Source organism: Chlorocebus sabaeus, chromosome 10 (assembly GCF_047675955.1).
Source record: "Chlorocebus sabaeus isolate Y175 chromosome 10, mChlSab1.0.hap1, whole genome shotgun sequence".
Lineage (NCBI taxonomy): Eukaryota > Metazoa > Chordata > Mammalia > Primates > Cercopithecidae > Chlorocebus > Chlorocebus sabaeus.
In genome coordinates this window covers 102,204,785-102,230,887 of record NC_132913.1, presented here as the reverse complement: position 1 = coordinate 102,230,887, position 26,103 = coordinate 102,204,785, and the positions used below count along the sequence as shown (strand labels likewise).

General features: G+C 36.4%; 1 protein-coding gene across 2 annotated transcripts in view; it reads left to right on the top strand.

The window, feature by feature from the left end:
• Positions 1-26,103, top strand: part of BARD1 (BRCA1 associated RING domain 1) — an 83,698-nt gene that overhangs the window by 41,891 nt on the left and 15,704 nt on the right. For both annotated transcript variants that reach the window (XM_007966166.3, XM_007966167.3), the window contains 5 exons: positions 2,651-2,731; positions 4,317-4,489; positions 18,490-18,598; positions 24,020-24,152; positions 24,710-24,802. In XM_007966166.3, coding sequence (XP_007964357.1) covers positions 2,651-2,731; positions 4,317-4,489; positions 18,490-18,598; positions 24,020-24,152; positions 24,710-24,802 — 589 coding nt within the window. The remainder of the gene's footprint in view (positions 1-2,650; positions 2,732-4,316; positions 4,490-18,489; positions 18,599-24,019; positions 24,153-24,709; positions 24,803-26,103) is intronic.

The following is a 26,103-nucleotide window of genomic DNA, read 5'->3' as shown; positions in this document are numbered from 1 at the left end:
CTGATGTCAAACTCCTGACTTTGTGATTTGCCCACCTCAGCCTCCCAAAGTGCTGGGATTACAGGTGTGAGCCACTGGATCCGGCCAGCAAAATTTTTTAAAAAGCAAAAAAAAAAAAAAAAATCAAATATTGTATTTAGGAGCATTAGTGATTTCTACATTATCAAACCAACAGAGGAAAAAAAAATTCATTTCAGGAAAGAATATTGGGAGAGGGGGTGGGTGGGGAGAGATTTATTCACTAAAGAAGCACAAAACTCATTGAACACAATATTATGAATGTAACTTCTGTCTATAGCTTTTTATTCAGTGTTTTTTGAGAGTACACTCTGCTGGTTATTTTTGCTTTGAACTTAGGTACTGCACCCTGCCCTGTTATCCTAAAAGAACTGATTTAGTTATATTTGCAGTGACTGGTGATAATAGTGTAATTTCAAGAAAATTTTTACCTTCATCCCACTGCATAAATGCCTCCTTCTTCCTAAAGCCTGACATTGTTTTACAAAGGGACAGTATCTTTTATATTACAGCTAGAGATTTTTAAAAAGGCTTTAAGAGTTAACACGTACTTAAAATGTAATATGTAATTAAATATAAATGATAGATGTCAGATCTTTATACATTACATTAAGGGACAAATTTAAGAGACCCTGGTATTAGATAGCTTGAGGATTATTATCTCTCATTTCTAGGAAAATGAACTAAAAAGAAGAGTGGGGGGCGGGGGGCAGACTACCTGAGACCAGTTCCCCTGACTTAATTCCTTTGCCATGGTCTACTTGTGCTGGAGGCTGGCAGCAGAGGGAAGCTTTTTTTTTTTTTTTTTTTTTCCCCCTCCTTATTTAAAAAGCTTTAAAGTGACCTTAAAAGTCCACTCACTTATAGTAAGATTTAGTTGGATCATGACACACAAGACACAGAGGGTTCAAAACTGGAAGGGGGTCTTCAATTTTAACGCCATTTAATAATTGACACTGCCTTAATATGAAAGCCGAATTAATATTGTCTGCCTTTAGAGTATTTTCCTTGCCTTGTGCCTCATTTTAATTCACTTATTCCCCAGATCTTGTTCATCTTATTTAAAAAGAGGCTGTGAATTCTAAAGTAAAGTTACTGTATTTCTTACTTTTCCTCATCTGCCTCCTCTCCACTGCATCAGTGTGCTACTGTTGCTACTGTTCCAACATTGTTGCGTAGCTCTCCAGAGTACTGGAATAGAGAAATAGAGTGAGAAATTGAAAACCGTTTGTTAGAAAAGACTTGTAAGGCTAGCAGGGCGCGGTGGCTCAAGCCTGTAATCCCAGCACTTTGGGAGGCCGAGACGGGCGGATCACAAGGTCAAGAGATCTAGACCATCCTGGCTAACACGGTGAAACCCCGTCTCTACTAAAAAAAATACAAAAACAACAACAAAAAAAAAACTAGCCGGGCAAGGTGGCGGGCGCCTGTAGTCCCAGCTACTCGGGAGGCTGAGGCAGGAGAATGGGGTAAACCCGGGAGGCGGAGCTTGGAGTGAGCCGAGATGCGGCCACGGCACTCCAGCCCGGGCGACAGAGCGAAACTCCGTCTCAAAAAAAAAAAAAAAAAGAAGAAGAAAGAAAAGAAAATAAAAGACTTGTAAGGCTACATCACAGAAGCTCTATTTCCTATAGTTGAGTTAGTTGATAATGGGTGGTGATTTTAGTCTTGAACTGGACGGGGAGCAGGGGAATAAAAATGTAATGTTGATTCTGTGGGCTGATTTGAATAGGTTTGTACTGATCTGTTTTGCCATTTTAAACAGAGCAGTTGTTGCTTCCTAGAAAATGTTGAACAAATAAGGTGAATATAAACTAGATTGATGTATTAGGATGGAGTAACTGCCAATAAAATGGCAGTTTTTTAACTTTGGTTTCACTGAGTAGTCTTCTGGGCTAAACAGTTTTGTTTGTTTTAAACAATACTAAGAAGCCATTTACATATATGCTTAAAAATTGGTTTTTTTCCTATTTCAAACACAAAAAATTATATTTTTCTTAAAACAGATGAAATTATGGCTTTTACAACTTCATTATGAGCAGATGATCTTTGACCCTTATTTATCCTTTATTTGGTACCTTGAAATGAATTTTGAATATGACTTTCTAATAGGTTTTGTAGTCTGTATTCAAGCATGGCTGTATTTCTTGATATCTCAGAATAATTTATACATAGATAATTTCTTTTTTGTTTCATTTTTTTTGAGACGAAGTCTCACTCTGTGGCCCAGGCTGGAGTGCAGTGACATGATCTTGGCTCACTGCAACCTCTGCCTCCCGGGCTCAAGTGATTCTCCTGCCTCAGCCTCCCAAGTAGCTGGGATTACAGGCTGACACCACCATGCCCAAGTAGTTTTCTATTTTTAGTAGAGACGGGGTTTCACCATGTTGATCAGGCTGGTCTCAAACTCCTGACCTCAGGTGATCCACCCACCTTGGCCTCTCAAAGTGCTGGGATTACAGGCGTGAGCCACCACACCTAGCCTAATAATTTATTAACTCATGAATAGTAGCCTTAAGAGAAAACGATTTAAGTTTTACTTTATATTGAAGAAGACAGCATTTTAAAAAATCTCAATATTTTCCTTTCTTTCCTTAATGCTTTTTAATTTCCATTTTGTTCATTTTTCTAGGGTGACATACCTTCTGTTGAATACCTTTTACAAAATGGAAGTGATCCAAATGTTAAAGACCATGCTGGATGGACACCATTGGTAGTTATCTGGTTTTTATTCTCATTCTTTTTATGTTTTACAGTTATTATAGTTTATAGTTATGTAGTTGTCTATATATCATCCTCTGCCACATACCCTCTTTTTAGTGTGAAGAATTTATGTTTTCATCAAGTATGAGGACATGATTATTTTCCTTCTAGCTTTTCATTTGTGACAGGCAAGAAATTGGTTACCTTTTGACATACTACCTTTAGATTTAGGAATCCACTTGTACTATATTGCAGAATTTAGCTAATGTCTGGAGGTAACAGCTACAGATGGCATCAGGCTCCATTCTGTAGCACTGCATGTTACTGGAACCAAATTTCTTGGAACAAAAAGGTCAGAGGAACTGAGTATAGGAAAGTGATCACAAGGAAGTGATTCTCACTGAGGGTCCTTCTTAGCCTCAGTTATACCCTATCCAATTGTAGATATATAAGGCAGTAGAAATCTTTGCTTACACTAAACATTTTTTAAAAGTCTTTGCTTATTATTACTAAAAATAAAAATGTGAAGCATAATCTGGAAACAGAATGACACAAATACTTGGAAACAATTGCTATGTAGGCCAATTACATTAGGGCAATAAACATGAGCTTTGAATGCAGCCACAGAAGTGTCAGCAAATGAAGTAGATGCCTTCATCCTGTAAATTAGAGATTCAGCCCAGAAATTAGGAGACTCAATAAGCTAGGTGCAAAAAAGCTGGGAGGGTTTAGTCTGGATCAGTCACTTTGCTGGCTGGACTCTACTGGCTGGCTAACCTTTTCAAAGAAAGGCTAATTTTATTTTTTTCTTCAAAGCCACTAAGGCAAGTTGTAGTCAAGATTGGTTAGTGATTTAGAGGGTTTAGTGCCTAATTTGGATTCCTTTCTCCTAAAAATAGACCTATAGATATTGAGTGTGTTATCGCTTATTATGAATTGAAATAGATGTACTTAAAAAGTATAGAATGCCAGAGATTTGTTAGAATACAGCATTGTTTGTAGTTCATTAGACATAAGGAAAGATTTAGATCTAAGGCATCTTTGAACACTCCATTGTTGCCACTTCTGTCATTCAGCAAGCTCTTTTTGTATTCCTACTCGTGTTATTTCTCTTATCAATAACAGCAGCCATACAGCAATCTGTAGGTTCAGCAAATAGCTTGTCTTAAAACCCTCCTTCACGGATACTTACTTTGTTGCACGATATGTGTATGTACTGGTACACATTTTATATATCATCTTGTTATTAAATATGTAGTCTTTTTTTCTTAATGTTTTACATTTATTGTAGAACATTTAAGGAGCTACCATTGGTTTAAAACTACATTTTCTTCTTAAAAAAAAAAAAAAGTGCTTGACCTAAGGCTCAAATGAGAATAGCCTTTTCTTTTTTCATGAATTACACAGATCTTGATCGAAAGATTATTAATAGTAACTTTCACTCTGTCAACAACTTATAGTCTTTTTGAGTATTTAGGTAACAATAAATTTGCTGCCTGACGTTTACATTTATTTTTCTAAAGTGTGGTATTATAATATCATCCATTGCTCTTTCTTATCACTTCTTTCACTTCTTTTTCAAAAAATTTAATTAGCATGAAGCTTGCAGTCATGGGCACCTGAAGGTAGTGGAATTATTGCTCCAGCATAAGGCATTGGTAAACACCACTGGGTATCAAAATGACTCACCACTTCACGATGCAGCCAAGAATGGGCACATGGATATAGTCAAGCTGTTACTTTCCTATGGAGCCTCCAGAAATGCTGTGTAAGTAGTTTGACTTAAAAATTATTTTTAAAATCGATCTATATTCTTGAATCAAGGTATGTGATAAAGCAGAGACTTTAATACTCAAGTTGATGGCTTTCTTCACTTTCACAACTAAAGTTAGATGTGATCATCAAATTCTGCATTTGTCATCAGCATTCATGCCCTTCTTCTTTATGATACAGTTGGTCCTTCATATTCTTGGGTTCCACACTTGAGGATTCAGCCAACTGCAGATCAAAAATAATTGGGAAATATCAATGACAGGTCAGATAAAGAAAATGTGGTACCTGTATACCATGGAATACTATGCAGGCACAAAAAAGAATGAGATCATGTCTTTTGTGGGCACATGGATGGAGCTGGAGGCCATTATCCTTAGTAAACTAACGCATGAACAGAAAACCAAGTACTGCGTGTTCTCACTTATAAGTGAGAGCTAAATGATGAGAATTCATGAACACAAAGAAGGGAGCAACAGACACCAGGGTCTACTTGAGTGTGGAGGGTGGGAGGAGGGAGAGGAGCAGAAAAAATAACTATTAGGTACTAGGCTCAATACGTAGGTGGTGAAATAATCTGTACAACACACACCTGTTACACAAGTTTACCTATATAACAAATCTTCACAACTTAAATAGAGACCTAAAATAAAATAAAAGTTAAAAAGGGGGGAAGAAAGACAATAAAGAATAACAATACAATGATAAGTAATATAGGTAAAACAATATAGTATAAATATTTATACAGCATTTCATACTATTAGGTATTACAAGTAATCTGGAGATGATTTAAAGTATACAGGAGGATGTGTGTAGTTTACAAGTAAATACTGTGCCATTTTTTACAAGAGACTTGAGCAGCTGCACATTCTGACATCACCGGGATCGAGGAACCAATTCCCCATAGATACCAACGAGGATAACTGACATATTTAGGGGAGATTTACTTTCTTAATTCAGAAACAATTGTCCATTTTGGAAGCCTTCACTTAATGGAAAAATTTACTTAGTGTTTATATTCTGTAGATTGATTTACACTTTCATAAGCAATTGTTGTAGAAATAATTATTTTGTATGCTTCCTAATAGTTTGGAATTATTTTAAATATTTCATTCCCATTTTATTTTTTCTGCATATTTACTATAACAACAGGTAAAGCATGTAAGAATTTAAATATTGGGCCAGTGCAGTTGAATTATTTCTTAGATTTTTCACATCATTCACATGAGGTTCTAGGTAAACTTTTTGCTATATCAGGACACAGAGAGGCATTAGTGAATGCCAGCAGCTGGATTTTAAAATTGGTCTTGTCAAGAGTGTCACAAGTAAATGCTGTATGTAGATTTTGTATCTTTAATCTGTAACTTGGTTCATGTCTCCCTATGTATTATTTTGTTCTTTTCAGTTAATTAAGTAGTCGAAATGAAAATGCAGGTATTGCCTCTCTGCCCTTGTTGCTTCTATAGGTTTGAAAAGAGCACACAAAAATTAAGTTTCCAATGGTAACAGATGCAAATAAGAATTATAAAATGCAGAGCCTCTAGGTTGTAATTTTTTATTGGTAACTATTGAACATAATTGAAAACCAAATTAATAATGCAATAATGCAAACCATACCTTGGTGCTGTTAGTTTCAGTAAATGTGTCTAATCTCTTTTATCTCTCATAACAGGTTATAAGATAATTGGGGCAAATTCAGGGGATGTATGTGTGTGTGTATATATATACACATATGTATATACATATATACACACACACACACACACATCCCCTGAATTTGAATTCATATTTGAGCATACATATATATATATATTTTTTCTTCTGGTTGGTGTGTGTGTGTGTGTGTGTGTGTGTGTCTGTGTCTGTGTGTCTGTGTCTCCATATACATGGACCTAACAGAGATAACTATTTCTTTGTAAGGACCCAACCGATATGACTCTCCCGTATGTGTTGCAAGCTATTTGGTAAAGCAAATTATTGCTTGGGTCAGGTGAAACTGACTAGTTTTCATTCTAGGGTTCTTAAATCAGCCATGACTACTTTAATGAATAGAGCACTGGTCAGGGCGTTAGGGAATCTAGCTTTTATTTGTGACTCCATTATTGACTTTATAGCTTCAGGCAGGTTAATTTCTGTGCCTTGGTGTCCTCACCTATAAAACATGGGTGATGCCTGCTGCGTTTCTATTTCTTCAGAGCATAGTGAGGATTAATGAGCCGAAACACAGAGCCTCTCTTGTGGTTTGTACACCATGATTCGTCACTGCACTGTGAGGGCTTATTAATATACAAGGAGTGGCATGAGACAGTGAGTCTGCCTTTACAGGTGGCTTCAGTGTTGTTTTAAGTGGGACTACCTAGTAAAGTGGCAACTTTAGGTATATCTATACCTCAGCACTGTCCAATAGACCTTTCTGTGGTGATGGAAATGTTTATGCTAGACATTCAATAGCCACTAGCCACCTCTACTGTTGAACACTTGAAAATTAGCTGTTGCTACTGAGGAATAAATTTTAAAATGGATTTTATTTTAACCACATGTGCCAGTGACTACTGTGTTGGACAGCTGGTTGATACAGCTGGATAGTTGGGAAGTAGGGTTTATTTCACACAAGATGTTGGGATTGATATTGGATAAAGGATAGTAGGGCAGATGAAAGCATAGATTTAGTCCTAGGGTACAAGAGTGTGGTAGCTGTTTCTAAAAATTTCCTTTCCAGACTATTGGTCTTCATACTTAAGTATTTTCCTGTGTTTTTTGCCTTTTAAAAAAGGTTGTAGTCATTGTTCATCTGATTGGCTTTACAAATTTCTTAACTGTTCTCCTCCTTTTCATATTACTTTTCTTTAATTCTCTTTCCATACTGCAGCCAGAGTGCCTTCAGAAAAACATGAGTCTGGCCAGATCATTTATTTGCTTAAAACCCTTCCATGACTTCCTCTTAATGTTTTTTAAAATAAAGGTTAAACCCCAAAATATGGTTTATAAGACCCTGGATGGTCTGGTGCTACTTTCCTCTCTGTTCTCATCATTCTTTCCACAGCTTCTCCTTTCCCCCTTTCCTTCAAGCATTTTTTGCACTGGCTTTTCTGAATTTTTGTTTCCTTAAAATGTTTAGGATCTTTTATCTCCTAGCCTTTGTACATGCCTTTGCATTGTCTAGAATATTTGTTTTTGGTAGCCAGTTTCTCATTTGAGTTTCACTTGGGTTATCCTGTCCTTTTGGCTGCCTTTTCCTGATGTGGTGCTTCTCCCCAGTCGCAGGACTTACTGTTTCCTACCTTCTCATGAGGCTGTACACTGTATGGGCCAGGGATCATGTCTGCCCTCCCTAGCTCTGCCAAGTGCCTAATGTAGTCTATATCCACATTTGTTTGTAGAGTGAATTCGTGTTTGAATGAATGAAAATTATGGTATACTTTTTCCCCTTTTTTGATAAAAGGTCAGATGACGTGAAAATGGGAATTGCGTCCTTCTGCCACTACCTTTACTGTATGACAAGATGTCTAAAACCAAGTTTCCCTTATCTGTGCCTTTTCTAAGGTGGTTGAACTGGTTCCTGGTAGCTTTTGCCCAATTGGCATCCATGGCATGTTACTTTGTGTGGGATTGTGGCTACCCAAAGTAATTCCTATAGCCTTGACTTTTAAGTGCACGCTCTCTCAGTGTTCTAGATACTGTCTTCTAGAATTAGGTAGTAACAGGTGAGAATAGATGAAATTTATTCCTGCACTTTCCTCCGTTTCTTAAGAAGATCATGGGAAGGGGATCTGGAGCATGGAGACTATAGGATTCTTACTACTATTTTTCTTCCTGAAGCTCTTATTCTTTATAAGCCATTAACAGCTCAGATTCTGGAATCTGAGTTGGCAAACAAACTTTTTCTTTCTCTGCTTACTATATCTCTTTTACTCTTGGTGGAACTCCTTTCTCAAGAAGTAGGCCTAAACTCTTCCCACGGAAGAAGGGTGAGAACCAGCAAGGGCAAACACCATTCTGTCTGACCCTCTTTAGGGTTTGCTACTTTGACTGATTGAAGAAGTAAAATCGTTTTTGCTTATTGTAAATTTCTAAATGGCCTCCATGTTGGCTGTCTTCTTCATGACCTCAAGGTTGAAGTTTTCTCTTAGATGCCTTCCTTTCCTCTTAAGTCTTCTCATAGTCCCTCCGTTGCTCCTTTGCCTCATCACCTCCTCAGTGGTCTGGCTGCTTCTGTTCTAGTAGGAGTGAACAGGCTGTTAAAGCACTGATTATAGAATGGTGTGAGGCATGCCTGCATAACACGGTGCTCACAGTAGTATGAAAGTCTCGACTAGGGCTGCAAGTAAGACCAGAGGAAGTCACAGAAGGCTTTCTGGAAGAAGAAGAACTCCGAGTTTTGAAAACATAGAACAGGAGGATGGGCTTTTCAGAAAGATAAGATATGGGTGCTAAGGTACTCGAGGCCAGACTGCTTCTTCATTTGTTCTAGGAACTTCTGTTAGTGATGTAAGTGGAATAAAAGGATGGAGGAGGATGAGAGGCCAGAGAAGGTGGGCAGGGACTTTGAAAGGCTGTGTGTGCTAAACATAGTGCTGATTTTAAGTTGAAAACCTCCTCCTCCACTCTGGGGAGGGAACTCAGTTAAGAGGTTTGTCCAGTAATCCAGGAAAGGAGTGATGAGAGTCAAATCAAAGTAGTGACAGTAGTGGTGGGAGGGGGGTGGGATGGGGAATAGCCATATCTATTAATTTATTCCTTCAGATGATGTTTGATTTACTTTGTACTGTTTCAAAAATACCATATTAGGATGTTTTGAAGTTGGGTAAGTACATAGATTCTAGTGGAGTACCGATTAGGATGTTGATTGAAATTGGGTAAGTGTATAGATTACAGTGGATTAGTAAAGTTGGTTTTTATCAAGTGGAATGATAAACTTGATGTCGTGTGTTATTCTTTAAATGAATACATCAGTTTGCTAGGTTTTTATTTAGGAATTTTGCATTTTAAAAGTTAGAGTGATTTGTGATTTTATCTTTCATTTTTTTACCCTTAGATTTTGATATCAAAATTACACTCATAACTTCTAAAAAGTAATCAGGACCAAGATACATGTCTCCATTTGTTTAAGCATTCTGGTATATCTATCTTAGTAAAGTTTTTAGTCTGTTTCATATGTATGTATGTATACACATGCATATAACTATTAATTTAGGTTATTCTAGGTATAGGCTGAGTATTCCTTGCCCAAAATGCTTGGGATCAGAAGTATTTTGGATTTCTTTCCCATTTTGGAATATTTGCATATACATAGTGCGATGTCTTAGGGATGGTTACCAAGACTAAATGTGAAATTTATCTGTGTTTCATAAATGTTTTATACACATAGCCTGAAGGTAATTTTATACAATATTTTAAACAATTTTATGCATTAAAAAGGTTTTGTAAGTACTATGTTTGGAATTTTCCACTTGCGTCATGTTGGTGCTCAAAAAATTTCCAATTTTGGAGCATTTCAAATTTCAGATTTTTGAGTTAGCGATGCTCAACCTGTATAGTATTTGATTATTTGTTGCTAGTAAACTGGATATTGTGTTAATAAACATAATTTGTTATTCTTGATATATAGGAGAGCTGTTAATTTTGTACATTTCTATCCAGTCAGCACCTAATTCTAAAGATCTAATTATCATTTATTAACTTCTGTTTCTTATTGCATTTGTCAGTGCTTCCAGAATGATACAATAATGATAGTTGGCTTGCTTGTTTCGTTCTTCCTTTTTTAAAAAAGTACTGACCCGTAGAGTTATACTCAATTTTAATATCCATATTAAATACAAAGGTTAATGTTCTTTATTGCACTCTGGAAGCTTTCTTCCCTTTATTATTTTCTGATAAGACTGTATTTTATTTTATTGAATGATTTTCAGCTTCTGCGGAGATGATCTTAAACTTGTTTGTTTGTTTTTGTTTTGGAGATAGGGTCTCAACTGTGTTGCCCAAGCTGGTCTTGAACTCCTGAGCTCAAGCGATCCTCCCACCTCAGCCTCCCAAAGCTTATGTTTTTTTGACTATTGATGTTACTAATACATGTTTAAATATTAAATCGTGCTTGTATTTCTGGGATAAACTTGGCGTGGTGTAGTATGTTTAAACACAAATTTTACAGAAATTTGCTAGGGTTTTAGGAATTTTGCATTTATGATTATAAGTTAGAGTGATTTGTGATTTTATCTTTCTTTTTTTAACCTCAGATTTTGATACCAAAATTATACTCATAGTTTCTAAAAAGTAACCAGGATGCTTTTTTTTTATTATTATTTTTACCTTTTCTGTTCTCTGGAACATGAATAGAAAATCTTCTGGAAATATCCTGCCCCCTGCTAAGTTGGCATAACATTATCTATTTTGATAACTCACATATTCTATAATTTTTGGAGATCTCTCCAGTTTTGTTATTAGTAGTAATCTCATATACTAATGTATTAATAATAAAATACAGACACTAAAGAGAAAATGGACTTTTCTTTTTATCCTGTTAAGTTCATCCTTAAAAAGTCCCTGTGGACTGTAAAAATTTTACCTATTTTGCCATTTTGTCTGAGGCTGCAATTTTGATTAACTGTATAACTTTCCTGTTACTGTAAGAATATTAGTTTGAATTAGAAGAGTAAATATTTTTGTAATGCAGCCCTAGGAGAGAGAAGAAAAACTAAGACAAAGTCCAGCCTTAGAGTTAGTCTCGGATGTCACTGGGAGCGAGGAAAGCTTGTATAAGAGGGTTAAGTAATCCAGGTTTTATCCTGATACATGTTCTGGTAATATTAATAAGTTATGGGTCGGGTGTGGTGGCTCATGCCTGTAATCCCAACACTTTGGGAGACCGAGGAGGGTGGATCACTTGAGGTCAGGAGTTCGATACCAGCCTGGCCAACATGGTGAAACCCCATCTCGACTAAAAATACAAAAATTAGCCAGGTGTGGCAGTGTGTGCCTGTAGTCCAACTACTCGGGAGGCTGAGGCACAAGAATTGCTTGAACCTAGGAGGTGGAGGTTGCAGTAAGCCAAGATGGTGCCACAGAACTCCAACCTGGGCGACAGAGCGAGACTCAGTCTCAAAAATTAATAATAAGTTATCATGAATGGTGCTAAGTAAGATGTGACTTTAAATATTGGAGACCAGGCTTAAGCACTGTCTTTTCAGTAGTGACTTATAAAATACAAAGATAACTGAGAGCTTTTTTTGTAGCCCGGGAAGTGGGTACAGTTAACACCTCAGTCATATAAGTTAGGCATTGAATGTGTGTGGAAAACTAGACATAGGAAAAAGAATGGAGTATTTTCTGCTGCAAAGCCAAGTGAATTTAAAAGCATCCTATTGAATATTGGTGGAAGGCAATCTTGAAACCTTATAAGGCAAGGCACAATAGCTAAGAATTAACCATATTGAGGTATGAATTTAAAGTCAGTGATACTCTTTATTTGCCATCTTCACTGTTTAATTTTAAAATAAACGAGCTTTTATAGTTCACCATTGAAGTCTCCCAACCCTACTTTTTTCCCATAGAGGCTATGTTCTTTCTTAATTTTCCTACTGCAATGTTTTTGGGCCCTAAATCTTTATAATTATGGAGGATTCGAATATACAGGGCAAAGTCATATATCTATTTCAGACTTTCTCTTTTGTTTTGATTTAACTTTACTATTCTGGCAACTTACTTTTTTATGTGTTTTGCATTTAAATAACAGTATTAATTCATTTAACCCCCCCCCCTTTTTTTGCATAAAAATGTACCTTTTGTGAGCTAAAACAATAAGAAGGAAAATCAGTTCTGCTTTAACCTTAGATCATGAGAAAAAGGTTTATATACTCTTTGTTGTCTGGGAATATTTGTAACTGTTCAAAACATCATTGGTAATCTGTCTTCCCCACTGCCTTCTGTACATCCCAGTGTGAAGCTAGAACCACAGCTCTTACGGTCACATCAGAACCATTTTGAGTGTGTGGAGAGTAACATATGCTTTTTTTTTTTTTTAATGGATATGTAGGATTTTAGAATGTGGTACTTGATCTGCCGTTAACAGAGTTTTCCTTGGAAGGATGTTGAATTCTGAAGTAGAAAATATTATATGGACCGTTGGACCTATTAATTGTCCTACTGCCCTAGGTTAATTTTAAAAAATTAATTGCCTACAACAGAGATAATTTATGTTTTATAGCTTTAAAAACCCATGTCACTATTTTGAATTACTCTGCTTTATCCTGCTCCATAGCAGGCAAAGTGACTTGAAAAATTAAATCTATGTGTTTGCAATTTTGTGGTTGTTCATGAAGGATTTCATTCATGAACTCTCTTGGTATCCTGTCATGGTGATAGGTTTAGCATTAGTAAAAATGCATTTTTCATATGTTTTTGCAGTTTGGATGATCTGTACATGGAAGGACAAGTTTAAATTTGTCCATCTCTCCTTTCTTTTATTAGTGGTGTAATGAATTCAGATCACCATTGTCTACCGTATTATTACTGAGGGGAAAAGGATATTAAAAGGTTTTACTGCATCCTGAATATGGCCTTTGGGACAAAACTGAAATATTAAACACCACAGTTTAACCCTTTCACAAGTACTTCCTTTTCCTCATCTTCAGGATCAGAAAGATTCCTAGTTAGGAAAAGAATTTTCAAAGTTTTACTCTTATTTTTTTATGCACCCGCTTTTCTTCCTTACCCTTTCAGGTCTGGGGAGCTTTACCAGACTGCAAAACCTTTTCTGTGTGCTTCTCTGCTTTCCTCCTCTGAGTTCTGTGAGGCCAGAAACTACCTTTTAGCTCATTGTTTCTTTAGTGCCAAAAGTTGTTGGTACGTTTTCTTCAAAGTACTTGTTTAATGATGAGTATTTTCCAAACTAATTACAAAACAGTGTTTGTGACTTTTCCCCTACATGGTTATACAAATATACTCATTCCATGTGTGTTAAATAAATAAATGATTAATGCTACTTCTGATATATGCAGTATGTATATCACGCATTATATATATTAATACATATATCCATTTTCACATCGAATCTATCAATATCAGTAACAAATCATCCAGTATGTCGTACTACATTTTAGATAGCAAAAAGCAATGACACATGAACACCTGGATTGTCTGTTTAAGATTTTAAAACTTACAATCTCCAGTCATATCTTTAAAGATTTTATATGAAGCCTGTTTTCCACGTTATGATTTAAAATCATAGGTAAAGGAATAGTGCTAGAGTACATTAGAGAGAAAAAACTGGTGAAATCTGCCAGTGTACTGTGTTGTCAAGGAACAGAAAAAAAATTAGAACCTTCGAATTTTTAGGATTCGTTATATGTATTAGTCCGTTCTCATACTGCTATGAAACACCTGAGACTGGTAATTTATAAGGAAAAGAGATTTAATTGACTCATGGCTCCCCAGGCTGTACAGGAAGGGCCTCACGAAACTTAAACAGTCATGGTGGAAGATGAAAGGGAAGCAGGCACGTCTTCCATGGCCGGAGCAGGAGGAAGAGGCAGGGAGGTGCTACACCCTTTTTATTTATTTATTTATAATTTTTATAGATTTTTGGGGAACAAGTGGTATTTGGTTACACAAGTAAGTTTTTTAGTGGTGATTTGTGAGATTTCGGTGTACCTATCACCTGAGCAGTACACGCTGAACCCAATTTGTAGTCTTTTATCCTTTACCACCTTCACACCTTTTCCCCCTGAGTCCCTCAAGTCTGTTGTGTCGTTCTTATGCCTTTGCATCCTCATAGCATAGCTCCCACTTAGGAGTGAGAACATACAATGTTCGGTTTTCCCTCCTGAGTTACTTCACTTACAGTAATATTCTCCAGTCCCATCCAGGTTGCTGCAAATGCCATTAGTTCATTCCTTTTTATGCCTGAGTGGTATTCTATTGTATAATACACCACAGTTTCTCTATCCACTTGTTGATTGATGGGCATTTGGGTTGGTTCCATATTTTTGCAGTTGCAAATTGTGCTGCTGTAAACATGCGTGTGCAACTATCTTTTTCATATCATGACTTCTTTTCCTCTGGGTAGATACCCAGTAGTGGGATTGCTAGATCAAATGATAGTTCTACTTCTAGTTCTCTAAGGAATCTCCACAGTTTTCCATAGTGGTTGTACTAGTTTACATTTCCACCAACAGTGTAGAAGTGTTCCCTGTTTACCACATCTATGCCAATATCTGTTATTTTTAAAGTTTTTAATTATGCCCATTCTTGCAGGAGTAAGGTGGTATCAGTGTGGTTTTGATTTGCATTTCCCTGGTCATTAGTGCTACACCCTTTTAAACAACCAGATCTGGTGAGAACTCAAACACTATCATAAGAACAGCAAGGGGGAAATTCGCACCCATGATCCAGTCACTTCCTACCAGGCCCCTCCTCCAGCGTTGGGAATTATAATTTGACATGAGATTTGGGTGGGGACACAAATCGAAACCATATCAGTATAAGTAAAGTATATTATCTACATGTACTCATTTGCAATTCACTGAATTCGAGAGTGTCTTTGATAAAGCATTGAAAGAACTGACTGTCGAAAGTGGTACATGTAAAAGATATTAATATACTGTCATGTACTAGATGTAAATTCAGCAGTTAAGATCTTGACATTTGCATATATTCCAAAATAGTTTTAAATACTTTGGTGTTGCGTTGACCCATATCATTTAACTAGTAGATACATGTGCCTTTCCATTTTCACAGCGACGTACACTTTTTGTCTCTAATGTTTGTTGCTTTATACCTGATTTTTTCATTGGTTTTTCATACTGTGTTTGGTTTCTACACATGAGCACACAGTGCCTAGAAGGTTTGATAGAAGGCTTTCTTCCATCAGTTCCATACATTTCAGTAATCATGTTGCTTATTCCCTACACGGGCCCTTAATGGCTAACCACCATATTCCAGTTTCTAGTCCTGGGCTCAAGGCCATTTAAATCCATCTTTTATTTCACCTTATTACTTGTTTTGATTTATACTTTATCAGTTTGATACCTGTTTGTTGAAGGAATGTTTATCCTCAGTAGGATTATAGGCAAGGACGGTGTTTCCTAAGTCTTATGTATCCCTCCAAAACACCTAGTTTGAGTGGTAAAGCTTTAGGTTAAATCATGCTAGAAAAGAGAGAATTTACTATATTTAAGTGTATTTAGAAAAAGCCATTTTATAAGCTTCCCTGGTCACCCATTCTAATAAACAGCACATCAAGTTATTGATGTCTATTTTGAGTCCATGATGTAGTAAATCTTAAAAAATCTTCTTCCCTTGTATAATGATGAAGAATAATGTATTTATCACGGACTTCTCTCTTTAGTAATAAGTCATATTAACAGTGCCTGAGATATGTTGCAACATAACTTTTCCTCTATGTAGTACCTATTTGTTTTATAATGGGAATAAAATCCACCTCTGTGCATTTTAAATTGATTTTTCACACTAATTCTTTAACTAAAGTGTTAGTCTCTTCAAATATATCAATGGGAAGAAAGCACGCATTATTGTGCCCAAATAATAAAAAATCTTACCCACGCCCCATCTTTCCTTGCTGTGGTCGTTGAAGGTTTCACATGTAAACTCACGTCTACTTCCAAATGTTAATGGTTCATGACAAAGCAGAAGCAACATGACTGGATTTAATAGGCTCCATTTCCCATTATGCAGGACTGAGGTTAACCGATTATCTTTCCATCTGTAGCACTTGTAATGTGCCATTCAGTTCATTAGCGTTACAGGAGGGCTAAGAGTTTAGTGAATTGTGTGTGAGCAGAAGCCATCCATAATCCAAGCAGAGAAACATGTTTTGAGACCATATGAGATAGTAAGCTTTGTATAGTAAGGATCCTAAATGTGAATTGGAACTCTGGTAGTCACTTTGTAAAATCATCTTACTGGCTTAGACCATGTTTTACTGGTTGATTTTTGGTTTAAATTCCTCCATAGCTGATGGTGGTACTTTGAGAAGCACTTAACAGTTTTTCGTGTTGTCATCATGGACTTTTTTTCATATATGTGTAAAATAACTACGCTAATGTGATTAAGTTGCAGTGTATTAAAATGCACTTGATTGGGCTCTTATATTTTATTTTTTTGAGGTGTGAGATCTACGTTTGTCTCTGTCAAAAAGTCCTAGTGTATGCATGGATTTTTTTTTTCTCATTTTTTCTTTTTTCACTGAAACAGTGTCTCTTGCTCAGGCTGGAGTACTGTGGCACAATCATGGCTACACAGTTATTTATTTATTTTTTTTGGATGGCATATAATGTGACGTATTTTTGTTGTTGTTTTGTTTATTCATATTTGCACTTGGTGGTTTAAGACCTAGAACATTGGTTCTTCAATTCAGATTTCTATTTTTTTATTGTCATATGTGTAGCATATGTGTGTGAGGAGATTGTGTATTTGGTATATGAACATAATAATGTAGAGAATGAATTAGGAAGTATCAAAAATAGTGGATGAGTTTCTTTTAAAATACCCTGAGATTGTCTGCTCTAAATGTAAGCTGTGATGTGTGTCGCTTTGTTTTAAATTATAAAGCTGAAATGCAATCCACTGTGTTATATATTGGCTGGAGAAAGACTGTTGCCAGAGGAAGGTTGTTGGACTTGAACATAAAGAAGAATCAGAATACAAACTTGTCAGTGTTTACCCAGGACTGTCCAAAGAAGAAAGCAACTGGATCTGATAGTCACGAATTGCAGTCATTAGAGAAACATTTGCTGTGGTTCATTTCTTACGCTAGTACACTAGCTTTCTTTTCCCACTCTGCCATCAAAACAATTTTCACCAAGGTCATTAATGACCTTGTCTGTGAACTCAATAGATGCATATATCCTTCATCTACATGACCTCTATGCAGCATCAAACAGAATTGGCATTTTCTACCTTCCACTTCCCTTGATGTTTCTCTCTGTTTCCTTCCAGATCTTTTTCTATATGTTTGATACAATTTACAGAGTTAGTATTATACCATGTTTATAACTTTATATCCCATTTACCACATTGCATTTTCACATGAACTTCAGTGGCCATTATATGAATATAGCATAATCTTTAATAAAAACCATAAAAGACTATAAAAGAATTGCTCATTTTGAAAACTTTTTGCCATAGTATAGTGTATTTAAATCATATTCTGAAACCGTATGTAAGGAAACAGAATAGTAGACAGAAGTCCTTTAGTTTTAATAAGTTACTTATAATTGAAAGACTTTAGGCTGGGCAATATTTAATTTCAGTGAAATTGAACAAGGAGAATATGACCTTAGTTAAGCCATTGGAACTTGTTCTTCTCTCTTTGTTTTCTTGTCTTGAACAGGATTAAACTGGGATATCTAAAATCTCTTCCAGCATAACATTCTGTGACTCGTGAATTAGTACATGCTGAGACGTTTGTATCTCTCTGAGCCATAATAGTTTGTTCTGCGATGGTTGTGATTATTATAAGTTATTGTATGCATACATGTTTAAATTAATGTTGAAAGTACTCTTTTCACTACATTATTAAACTGTTTGTTATGTGGCATAATTTTCCTTCTAATAGAACAAAATCCCTGTCCTATGAATTTGTCTAATTTTGTATTGGTTTATAAAGACTATAGGGCCTATAATAGCTGTAGTAAATGATTTTTGTTGGCATTTGAAAGTCTGTCACTCATAGTGATTGGTGATTATGAAGCCATATTTTAATATGAATAGGAATGCAGAATACAGTTGTGAAAAAATTCATAATACTGTATTCAATAAAAACAATCCCTATAATCTGATGTCAGAATGAAATTTTACATCATTTCTCCTTTGAGTTCAGCAGCTTTTGATTCTAGATTCTTCTACCTCATGTGAGTTCTGAGTAATTTATTTTAGTTAAAATTGTATACTATTAAGGATGTTGAAAAATTGTTCTACTGGTGCATTCATGTAGTTAAGAGACTCATTTGACTCACTTAAACACATCTGCATTTACTTTACCAGTAACATATTTGGTCTGCGGCCTGTGGATTATACGGATGATGAAAATATGAAATCACTATTGCTGCTACCAGAGAAGAATGAATCATCCACAACTAGCCATTGCTCGGTAGTAAGTATGGATTCAGCTTTGGGACATTTATATATCTTATTGAAATTAGTTATGAAAGGAACATAATAGAAAAATTTCCATTTGCAAATTGCTTACATTCACCAAACAATTACTGAGCACTTCCTGAGTGTTAACTACTGTGGATTCAAATACATAATCAGAGTATGACCATCTAGAAATACTTATTGAGCCTGCTGTGTATTTTAGGCAGCATTCACGAAACAATGACTATGACTGATAGAACGCTTATTCTCAGGGAGGCGCTTACCATCTGGTGAGAGGTAGGAAAGAGACAAACTGGAAATATGTGAACTAATAGAAATAAAATAATTTCAGAAACTTAGACATGAGTGCTTTGAAGATGTTGTAGAGTGTCGTTGGATGGAGGTAGTGGGCTTCCGCAAGGCCACTGCTTTAGCTAGGGTCACAGAGGGGAGCCTTAAAGCACTGATTTGAATTGAAACCTGAATGTTGAAGTGAGGAGGCTGCCAGGTGACTGTCTGGAGGACACAGTGTATAGGCCCTTCAGTGAATGAGACTGATATGTTAGAAGGTTAGAAAGAAGTTTGTTATTGCTGGAGACTAGCAAGCATCTAAGCAGGACTTTCGGATGGATTACATATGAAGTGTGGGGAAAGAATGGAATAAGTATGCCCTTAACAGTGAAGTAGATGGTAATGCCATTTGTTGCGATGCAGAAGGAAATCAATTGTTCTATTTGCCAATTTGATGTCTGTAAAACATCAAATGGAGATATCGAATACATCATTGGATATGAAACTATGGAGCTTAGGAGAGAGGTACAAGCTAGAGATAAAGTGGAAAGAGTGCCTGTTTCTTAGGAACCCATAGCTTAGCAGGGATTTCAGATGTAAAAACTTTTACTGTACATTGTAATAAATTTGTAAAATAAGCTATAAAAATATACAATAGAATCAAAGTAAGTAGAAACTACAGGAGACGTCAGGAAAAATTTCACAGAAAGGCCAGACGCAGTGGATCGCACCTGTAATCCCAGCACTCTGGGAGGCTGGGGTGGACGGATCACTTGAGGTCAGGAGTTCGAGACCTGCCTGGTCAACATGGTGAAACCCCGTCTCTATGAAAAATACAAAAAGTAGCCAAGTGTAGTGGCGCATGCCTATAGTCCCAGCTACTAGGGAGACTGAGGTATGATAATTAATTGAACCCAGGAAGTAAAGGTTGCAGTGAGCTGAGATCACACCACTGCACTCCATCCTGGGTAACAGAGGAAGACTGTCTCAAAAAATATATATATGCATATATATATATATATATATAGAGAGAGAGAGAGAGAGAGAGAGAGAGAGACAGAATTTCACAGAGAAGGTGTCCTAAGTCTTTCAGGGTAAACATTTTAGCAAAGTATCTAATAGAATGCTGTTGGCTGCCAGTAACAGAAAACCTTTACTCAAATGCTTGAAGACAATTTATTACTTTATATAGAATTAATCCCAATGCAGGTTAGCTCTGCATTTGCTTAATTTAGCACTTAGTGGTTACATCAAGGAACCCAATTCTTTGTATCTCTTTACCTTGCCATCCTCAGTTTGGGGTATTTGCCCTCACTAAGAAGTTTCCTTTAGTGGTTGTAGAATGATTGCCACAATTCTAGATACGACAGTGGCCAACTGAAAAGACACACTTTCCGTGGGCTTTCCCTGTATCTTATTGTCAGAAATTGATTTGACAGCCCCTCCTGGGGCTGGAGGATAGGTTCAGTCTTTGAAAGGGAGGCTACCTGAATAAAACTGGGCTTCTGTTAGTGTGGAGGAAGTGAGCAATAGATTTTGAGCGGACAGCCAACATTCCCCACTGCAATCAGGTGTACAAGGTGCGAATGGCAGCCCACATCTAAGGAACAGCTGCTCAGAGACAAGAAGGCATAAAGGACCTTAGGAATTTGAGAAACTAGCATTTACTGTGAGAGGAGTATGACGTGTGTTTAAGAGGGATTCAGGGTAAAGGGCTAGGTTGGAACCAGGTTGTGAAAAGCCTTAAATTCCCCGATACGAGTTTAGACTTAATAGGGCACCTTCAGTGTGTTTGTAACTGAAATAGGACTGTCTGCAGAGTAGCTGAGAGTGGGAGGAGACTGAAGGCTGATTGGGAAGCTGTAGTACTGGAGTCCAGGTTTGAAATGCTGAGGACTGGAATTATAGATGGTAGTTATGTGGGGATGGAGAGAAGAAGAGGAGTTTTAGAGAGAGTTGGTAGACTCACCATATCTAGTACTGCTCAGATAGGGGAAAATAACAGAAAGGGAGGAGCTGAGGTCAAGGATCATTCACAAGAGTAGTAATAGATACCATTGTTTAAGCTAAGAGGTAGCCTAAGGTAGCTACAGTTTGAAAAGCATCTACTCTCATAGATGCTTTCATGAGCTAGTCACTTTCGTATCTTGAATACCCTATGTCTTTTGCTTTAGACTTCAGCCTTATAAATGTGTTCCAAACTATAGTTTTGGTGATGAATTGGAAGAGAAGCTAGAAATCAGCAGTTTAATTTTCCCCGTTTACAAATGAGAAAAGTGAGACCTAAAGAGGCTATGATTTGCCCCAGGGTTAACCAGCCATTTAAAAAAAAGGTTGTTTTTTTCTTTCTTAATGAACCAGTTAGAACTCACATTTCTGAAACCTTAGTTCAGTACTTCATTCAGTCCCACCATACTCAGCAACTATAAATTGACTTGTTTTCTTCATTTGTACTTGCAGTCTGACAGCGTAGAATAACAAAGTTGTCCTTTGCTGGTGTTCCTTTTATGTAAAAGCTGGAAAATGATTATTTTAAAGGTGTCAAGAATAAAGATATCTTGATGATATTCTTGGAGTCTGAGGGTGGCAGTGCCTTTCAGAAAAGGAGGGTTTTTATTATGTAGAAGAGACCTATACTTCGCGCATGTCATGTAGACGTGGCCTTTTGAGTATTATTATTTACTGTCTTAATGGTTGGTACTTGGCCAAGGAAAAGATAATATCAAGTCCTTCAAGTTTAAAGGGTAGTTTCTTAATGTGCAGTCCTTAAGATGGAACCTCTGGAGTCTACCTTCTTCTTTACTCACTCTTTTTCAGTCACATGGGCTGCCTTGCTGTGTCTTGAGTCCACCAAACATACTCTCATTTCAGGTGTGCAGCACCACCTGTTTTTTTTGTTTTTTTTTTTTTTCTTCCGGGAACTAGATGTTCCCATGGCCAGCTTCCTCACACCCTTCAGACACAGCTCTAGCATAGTCTTAGCAGAGAGGACTCTGTGCCGCTGCATATTAAATAGCAACCTCCCAATGCTGCCTAGCCCCCTTCCCCTGCTGTGTTGTACCATACTATTTCTCATTTGATGTAATGTATTTTTATTTTATTGTGTTGTTTTCCCCTCTCAACTAGAATATAAACTGTGTGAGGGCAGGGGCTGGCTCTTTTGTTTACTGTAATAGCCCTAGCATTGAGAACAGTGTTTGGCACATACTGAGTGTTCAGTAAGTGTCTGCCGAATGCATGAATGAGCATTAGAGTATTCTTTATGAGACATACTTGCCTCTGAAACAAGCACAAGTGCTTGGTAGCTTAGTCTGGAACCCTTTAAATAGTGATGTCCAGTGAGCTGCTTTAGGGAACGTCATGCAGATGGGAAGGGGTTTGAATTTCCCTACTTCCCCTTTAGGATTTTTGTGTTTCAAGTAAAATTTAGTGGCTGTTGGAAAATGGCTTTAAGTTTGAGAAGCAACCTCTAATCTTTTAAAAATTTAAAAAGCTCCTTATCATTCGCTTTGAGACTTCTGTGTTCGTGATTCATTTTGAGCAGCATATTTATCTAAGAAGATTTTTTTCTAGATTTTTTAAGCCCATTTTTGATGAACTTAAGAAAAACTAATGATTTTATCTAAGAAAAAGTACCCTATTTAATTATTCCTTTGAGTTTAATGCTAATAAACATAGTATCTAATCTCTATAAAATCAGGGTATTCAACCTTCGGGGTGTTTTTTTGCACCTCTTTTGAGCCTCATGGGTCAGAGACCTATGCTTATTCAAGTCACATCCCCAGCACCCATGCCACCTCACCCCAAATCAGACATGTGGCTTTGGCAGCTGTTTGCTTTATGTTTTATTATAGCATTCTTTAACTGTGAGAAATGAGTGCCAGTTTCTATTTTTTATGCAAATTTTTAAAAGTACGATAGGAAAATACTTGACCCACTTTGGTGCTTTCCTTAGGTTGCTAGAAATAGTTTCATATGCTACATTTAGAAATGATATCTTTTTCACTCTTGTATTTTGTGCAGAGAACTAATGTAGCTGAAGTAGTGTTATATATTGAGAAGTAATGTGTTTTATTTAGATGTATTTAGTAATGTGTTCTATTTTTATGGTATTTGTGTAACTTAAGAATTTTTGAAATACTGTTGTATTTTTAAATATTATCAAAGAGTAATCGAATAATCCATAAAGTACACTGAATTATTTATTTTCATGTGAGGAGTATTTATAACGTTTAGGTTAGACGTGGTTACATCATCTTATAATTTAGTGACTAGGAAAGATGAGCTGAACTTTTAAGTGCTGAATTCTGTCATTTTTACATCATCTTACAATTTAGTGACTAGGAAAGATGAGCTGAATTCTGTCATTTACAAACAGTTTTATGTAAAAATATATATATATATGAGATATATATGGACATATATTATTTCCTGAGTCTTTCACTTCTCAGCCTTAATGCTATCCACTGTTACCTTCTCTTTATTTTTGTCTTTTTTAACTTCTGTGAATTCTAAGTCTACATTTTAAAGTGAAACTATTAGTCTTTGTTAGTTCTTTCTTAGTCATGAGCTGCATGGACTTCTTACTATTTATGGATCTGATCTCCTAAGTTTTGAATTAACTTGTCTGTTTTTCTCTTTTCTTAGTTTCGAGGGGTTACTATTTTGATAATTTGTTTTCTATTTTTTAGGTCAGCACTGTTCTAGAAGCCTTGGCATTCTTTGATTTTTCAGATAATCTCAGTTTAATAACAGACCAAATTTGAGTTACTCTATTGGGACAAGGTAGAGGAGGTGGAATAGGGAACTGCTGATTTTAAGTGGATATTTTGGGTTACTTGGGGAAAGAAAAAGACTTACTGGTGACAGAATGAAGTAAAACCCTGGAGAGACCCAATTTAAAATTGAAGAAACAAGATGCCCTGGGTATGGAGAGCTATCTCAATTGACATTTTCTTGAGGGAAAAATAAAGAGAAAAATAATTAAAAGGTTCTGGGTGTAGATTCAATGGAAATTACTGAAAATTATTAGACAGAGTAAACTAAGTAATGAAATTCAAGCTTATATCAAGTAACGGTCTGTTTAATGTCTTCGTCTAGTCTTCTAATATTTTTAACACTGTGGCATCTCCTTTTATATTAACAGATGAACACTGGGCAGCGTAGGGATGGACCTCTTGTACTTATAGGCAGTGGGCTATCTTCAGAACAACAGAAAATGCTCAGTGAACTTGCAGCAATTCTTAAGGCTAAAAAATGTACTGAGTTTGACAGTACAGGTGAGGATTTTGAATTTTGGTGGGGGTAGAAAAAAATGTTAGATAATCCTTTTGGAGAACTACCTTTGACAATTTACATATGTTTTAACCATTGGGTGATGGCTGTATACTTTGCATCTTGTAATATATCTAAGTTTTTTTCAGTAATAAACTACTTATAGACAATATAGTTAGGAAATGTAAAGTTTAAAGGTTTGCGTATATTTTAGGACAAGACAGTATTTCAGGAGAGCAAATTTGTGACTTTGCTAATGACAAATACATTGTACTGCAGTGTAATTCCTAATCCCTTAGGTGTAATTTGAAAATAAAATAAAAAAATTTGTGTTTGCCAATATGACTTTAAGATACATGGTTTATGATCTGATTTTTCATATTGATGGCCAGGTTAGAGAATGAGGTACTAAATAGAAGTAGTCTTACACTTAAGTGTAAAAATTGTTGCCTTTGAAGATTGAGATACAAGTTTATAAAATATAGATTAGTTATACAAAGCAGGCTAAAGAAATACTTCGGCTTATATCTTTCTTTCTCTTACTACCTTTTTTGTATTTTAGTAACTCATGTTGTTGTTCCTGGTGATGCAGTTCAAAGTACTTTGAAGTGTATGCTTGGGATTCTCAATGGATGCTGGATTCTAAAATTTGAATGTAAGTGTTGGATTTGAGAGAATTAAGAAATGAATTAGACTAGTTTCACTTTTCATGGTTATTAATGCCCGTGATTAAGGAACTTGATGTTAATGTTCTTACCTCTGGTTAGTCACTGCATTTTGAAAAAGCTTCTCATATTTATGGTGTCATTTAGATGTCCTTAGTAAATGTATACACATATGTTCTGGTTTTAAAGTCTTTTTTTCCTACAATACCAACTATTTCAATGAAAAGTAAATGGAGTACATAGTGCACTTTTAAGCCTAAGCAATTCATGTTACTGTTAAATGATATATTGAATTTAATAATACATGTTTTAAATATATGGCGTGACATGTCTGTGAAATGAAAGCAGTTTATTGCTTTTCCTTTATGATTACCTGCATAACACCCTTTTGGTCTTGGTTAATTTAATCCAGTATTTTTAGGAAGCTGTTGGGAAATGACTGCCTTGTACTGCTTTAGTTGGAGTCACTACACGAGCTTTCTCGACCTCCACTGAAAATGTGTTCCTGTTCCCCTCTTCTTGCTGATAGTCAACCCACCACCACCTTCAGAGCTGCCTCTCACCTTCCCCACTGTCACTCGCTTACATTTCTACTCAGATTCCCTTGGGACTTGAAAAGAAAGCTCATACACAATTATTTTCTACTCCTTAATAGTCAACACATCTCCTTTTGATACTATGGCTAACGTAGAACAGTGGATTCACTTTTTTGTGTTTATTAATTGTTTACAAAAGATTAGTGGTTACAAAAGATTAGTGGTTACAAAGGGGGAACATGGGGAACAATACAGTTGAGTATTTTGATGTTAGTGGTGGTCATGTAACACAAGACTACCTGAGATAAAATTAAATGAGTGCATTTATAGCTAGTGAAATCAGGCTGGGCACAGTAGCTCATGCCTGTAATCCTAGCACTTTGAGAGGCCAAGACAGGCAGATCACCTGAGATCAGGAGTTTGAGACCAGCCAGGCCAACATGGTGAACCCCCTTCTCTACTAAAAATAGAAAAATCAGCCAGGCATGGTGGCACATGCCTGTAATCCCAGCCACTCGGGAGGCTGAGGCAGGAGAATTGCTTGAACCTGGGAGGTAGAGGTGAGCTGAGATGGTGCCACTGCACTACAGCCTGGGCAATAGAATGAAACTCCATCTCAAAAAAATAAATGACTATTGAAATCTGAGTAAGCTCTATGGATCATATTGAAGTCAATTAGTTGGTATTATGTTATAGCGGTGTGAGATGTTAACACTGGACACTGAAGGAAAGGTACGTGGGACGTCTGTACATTC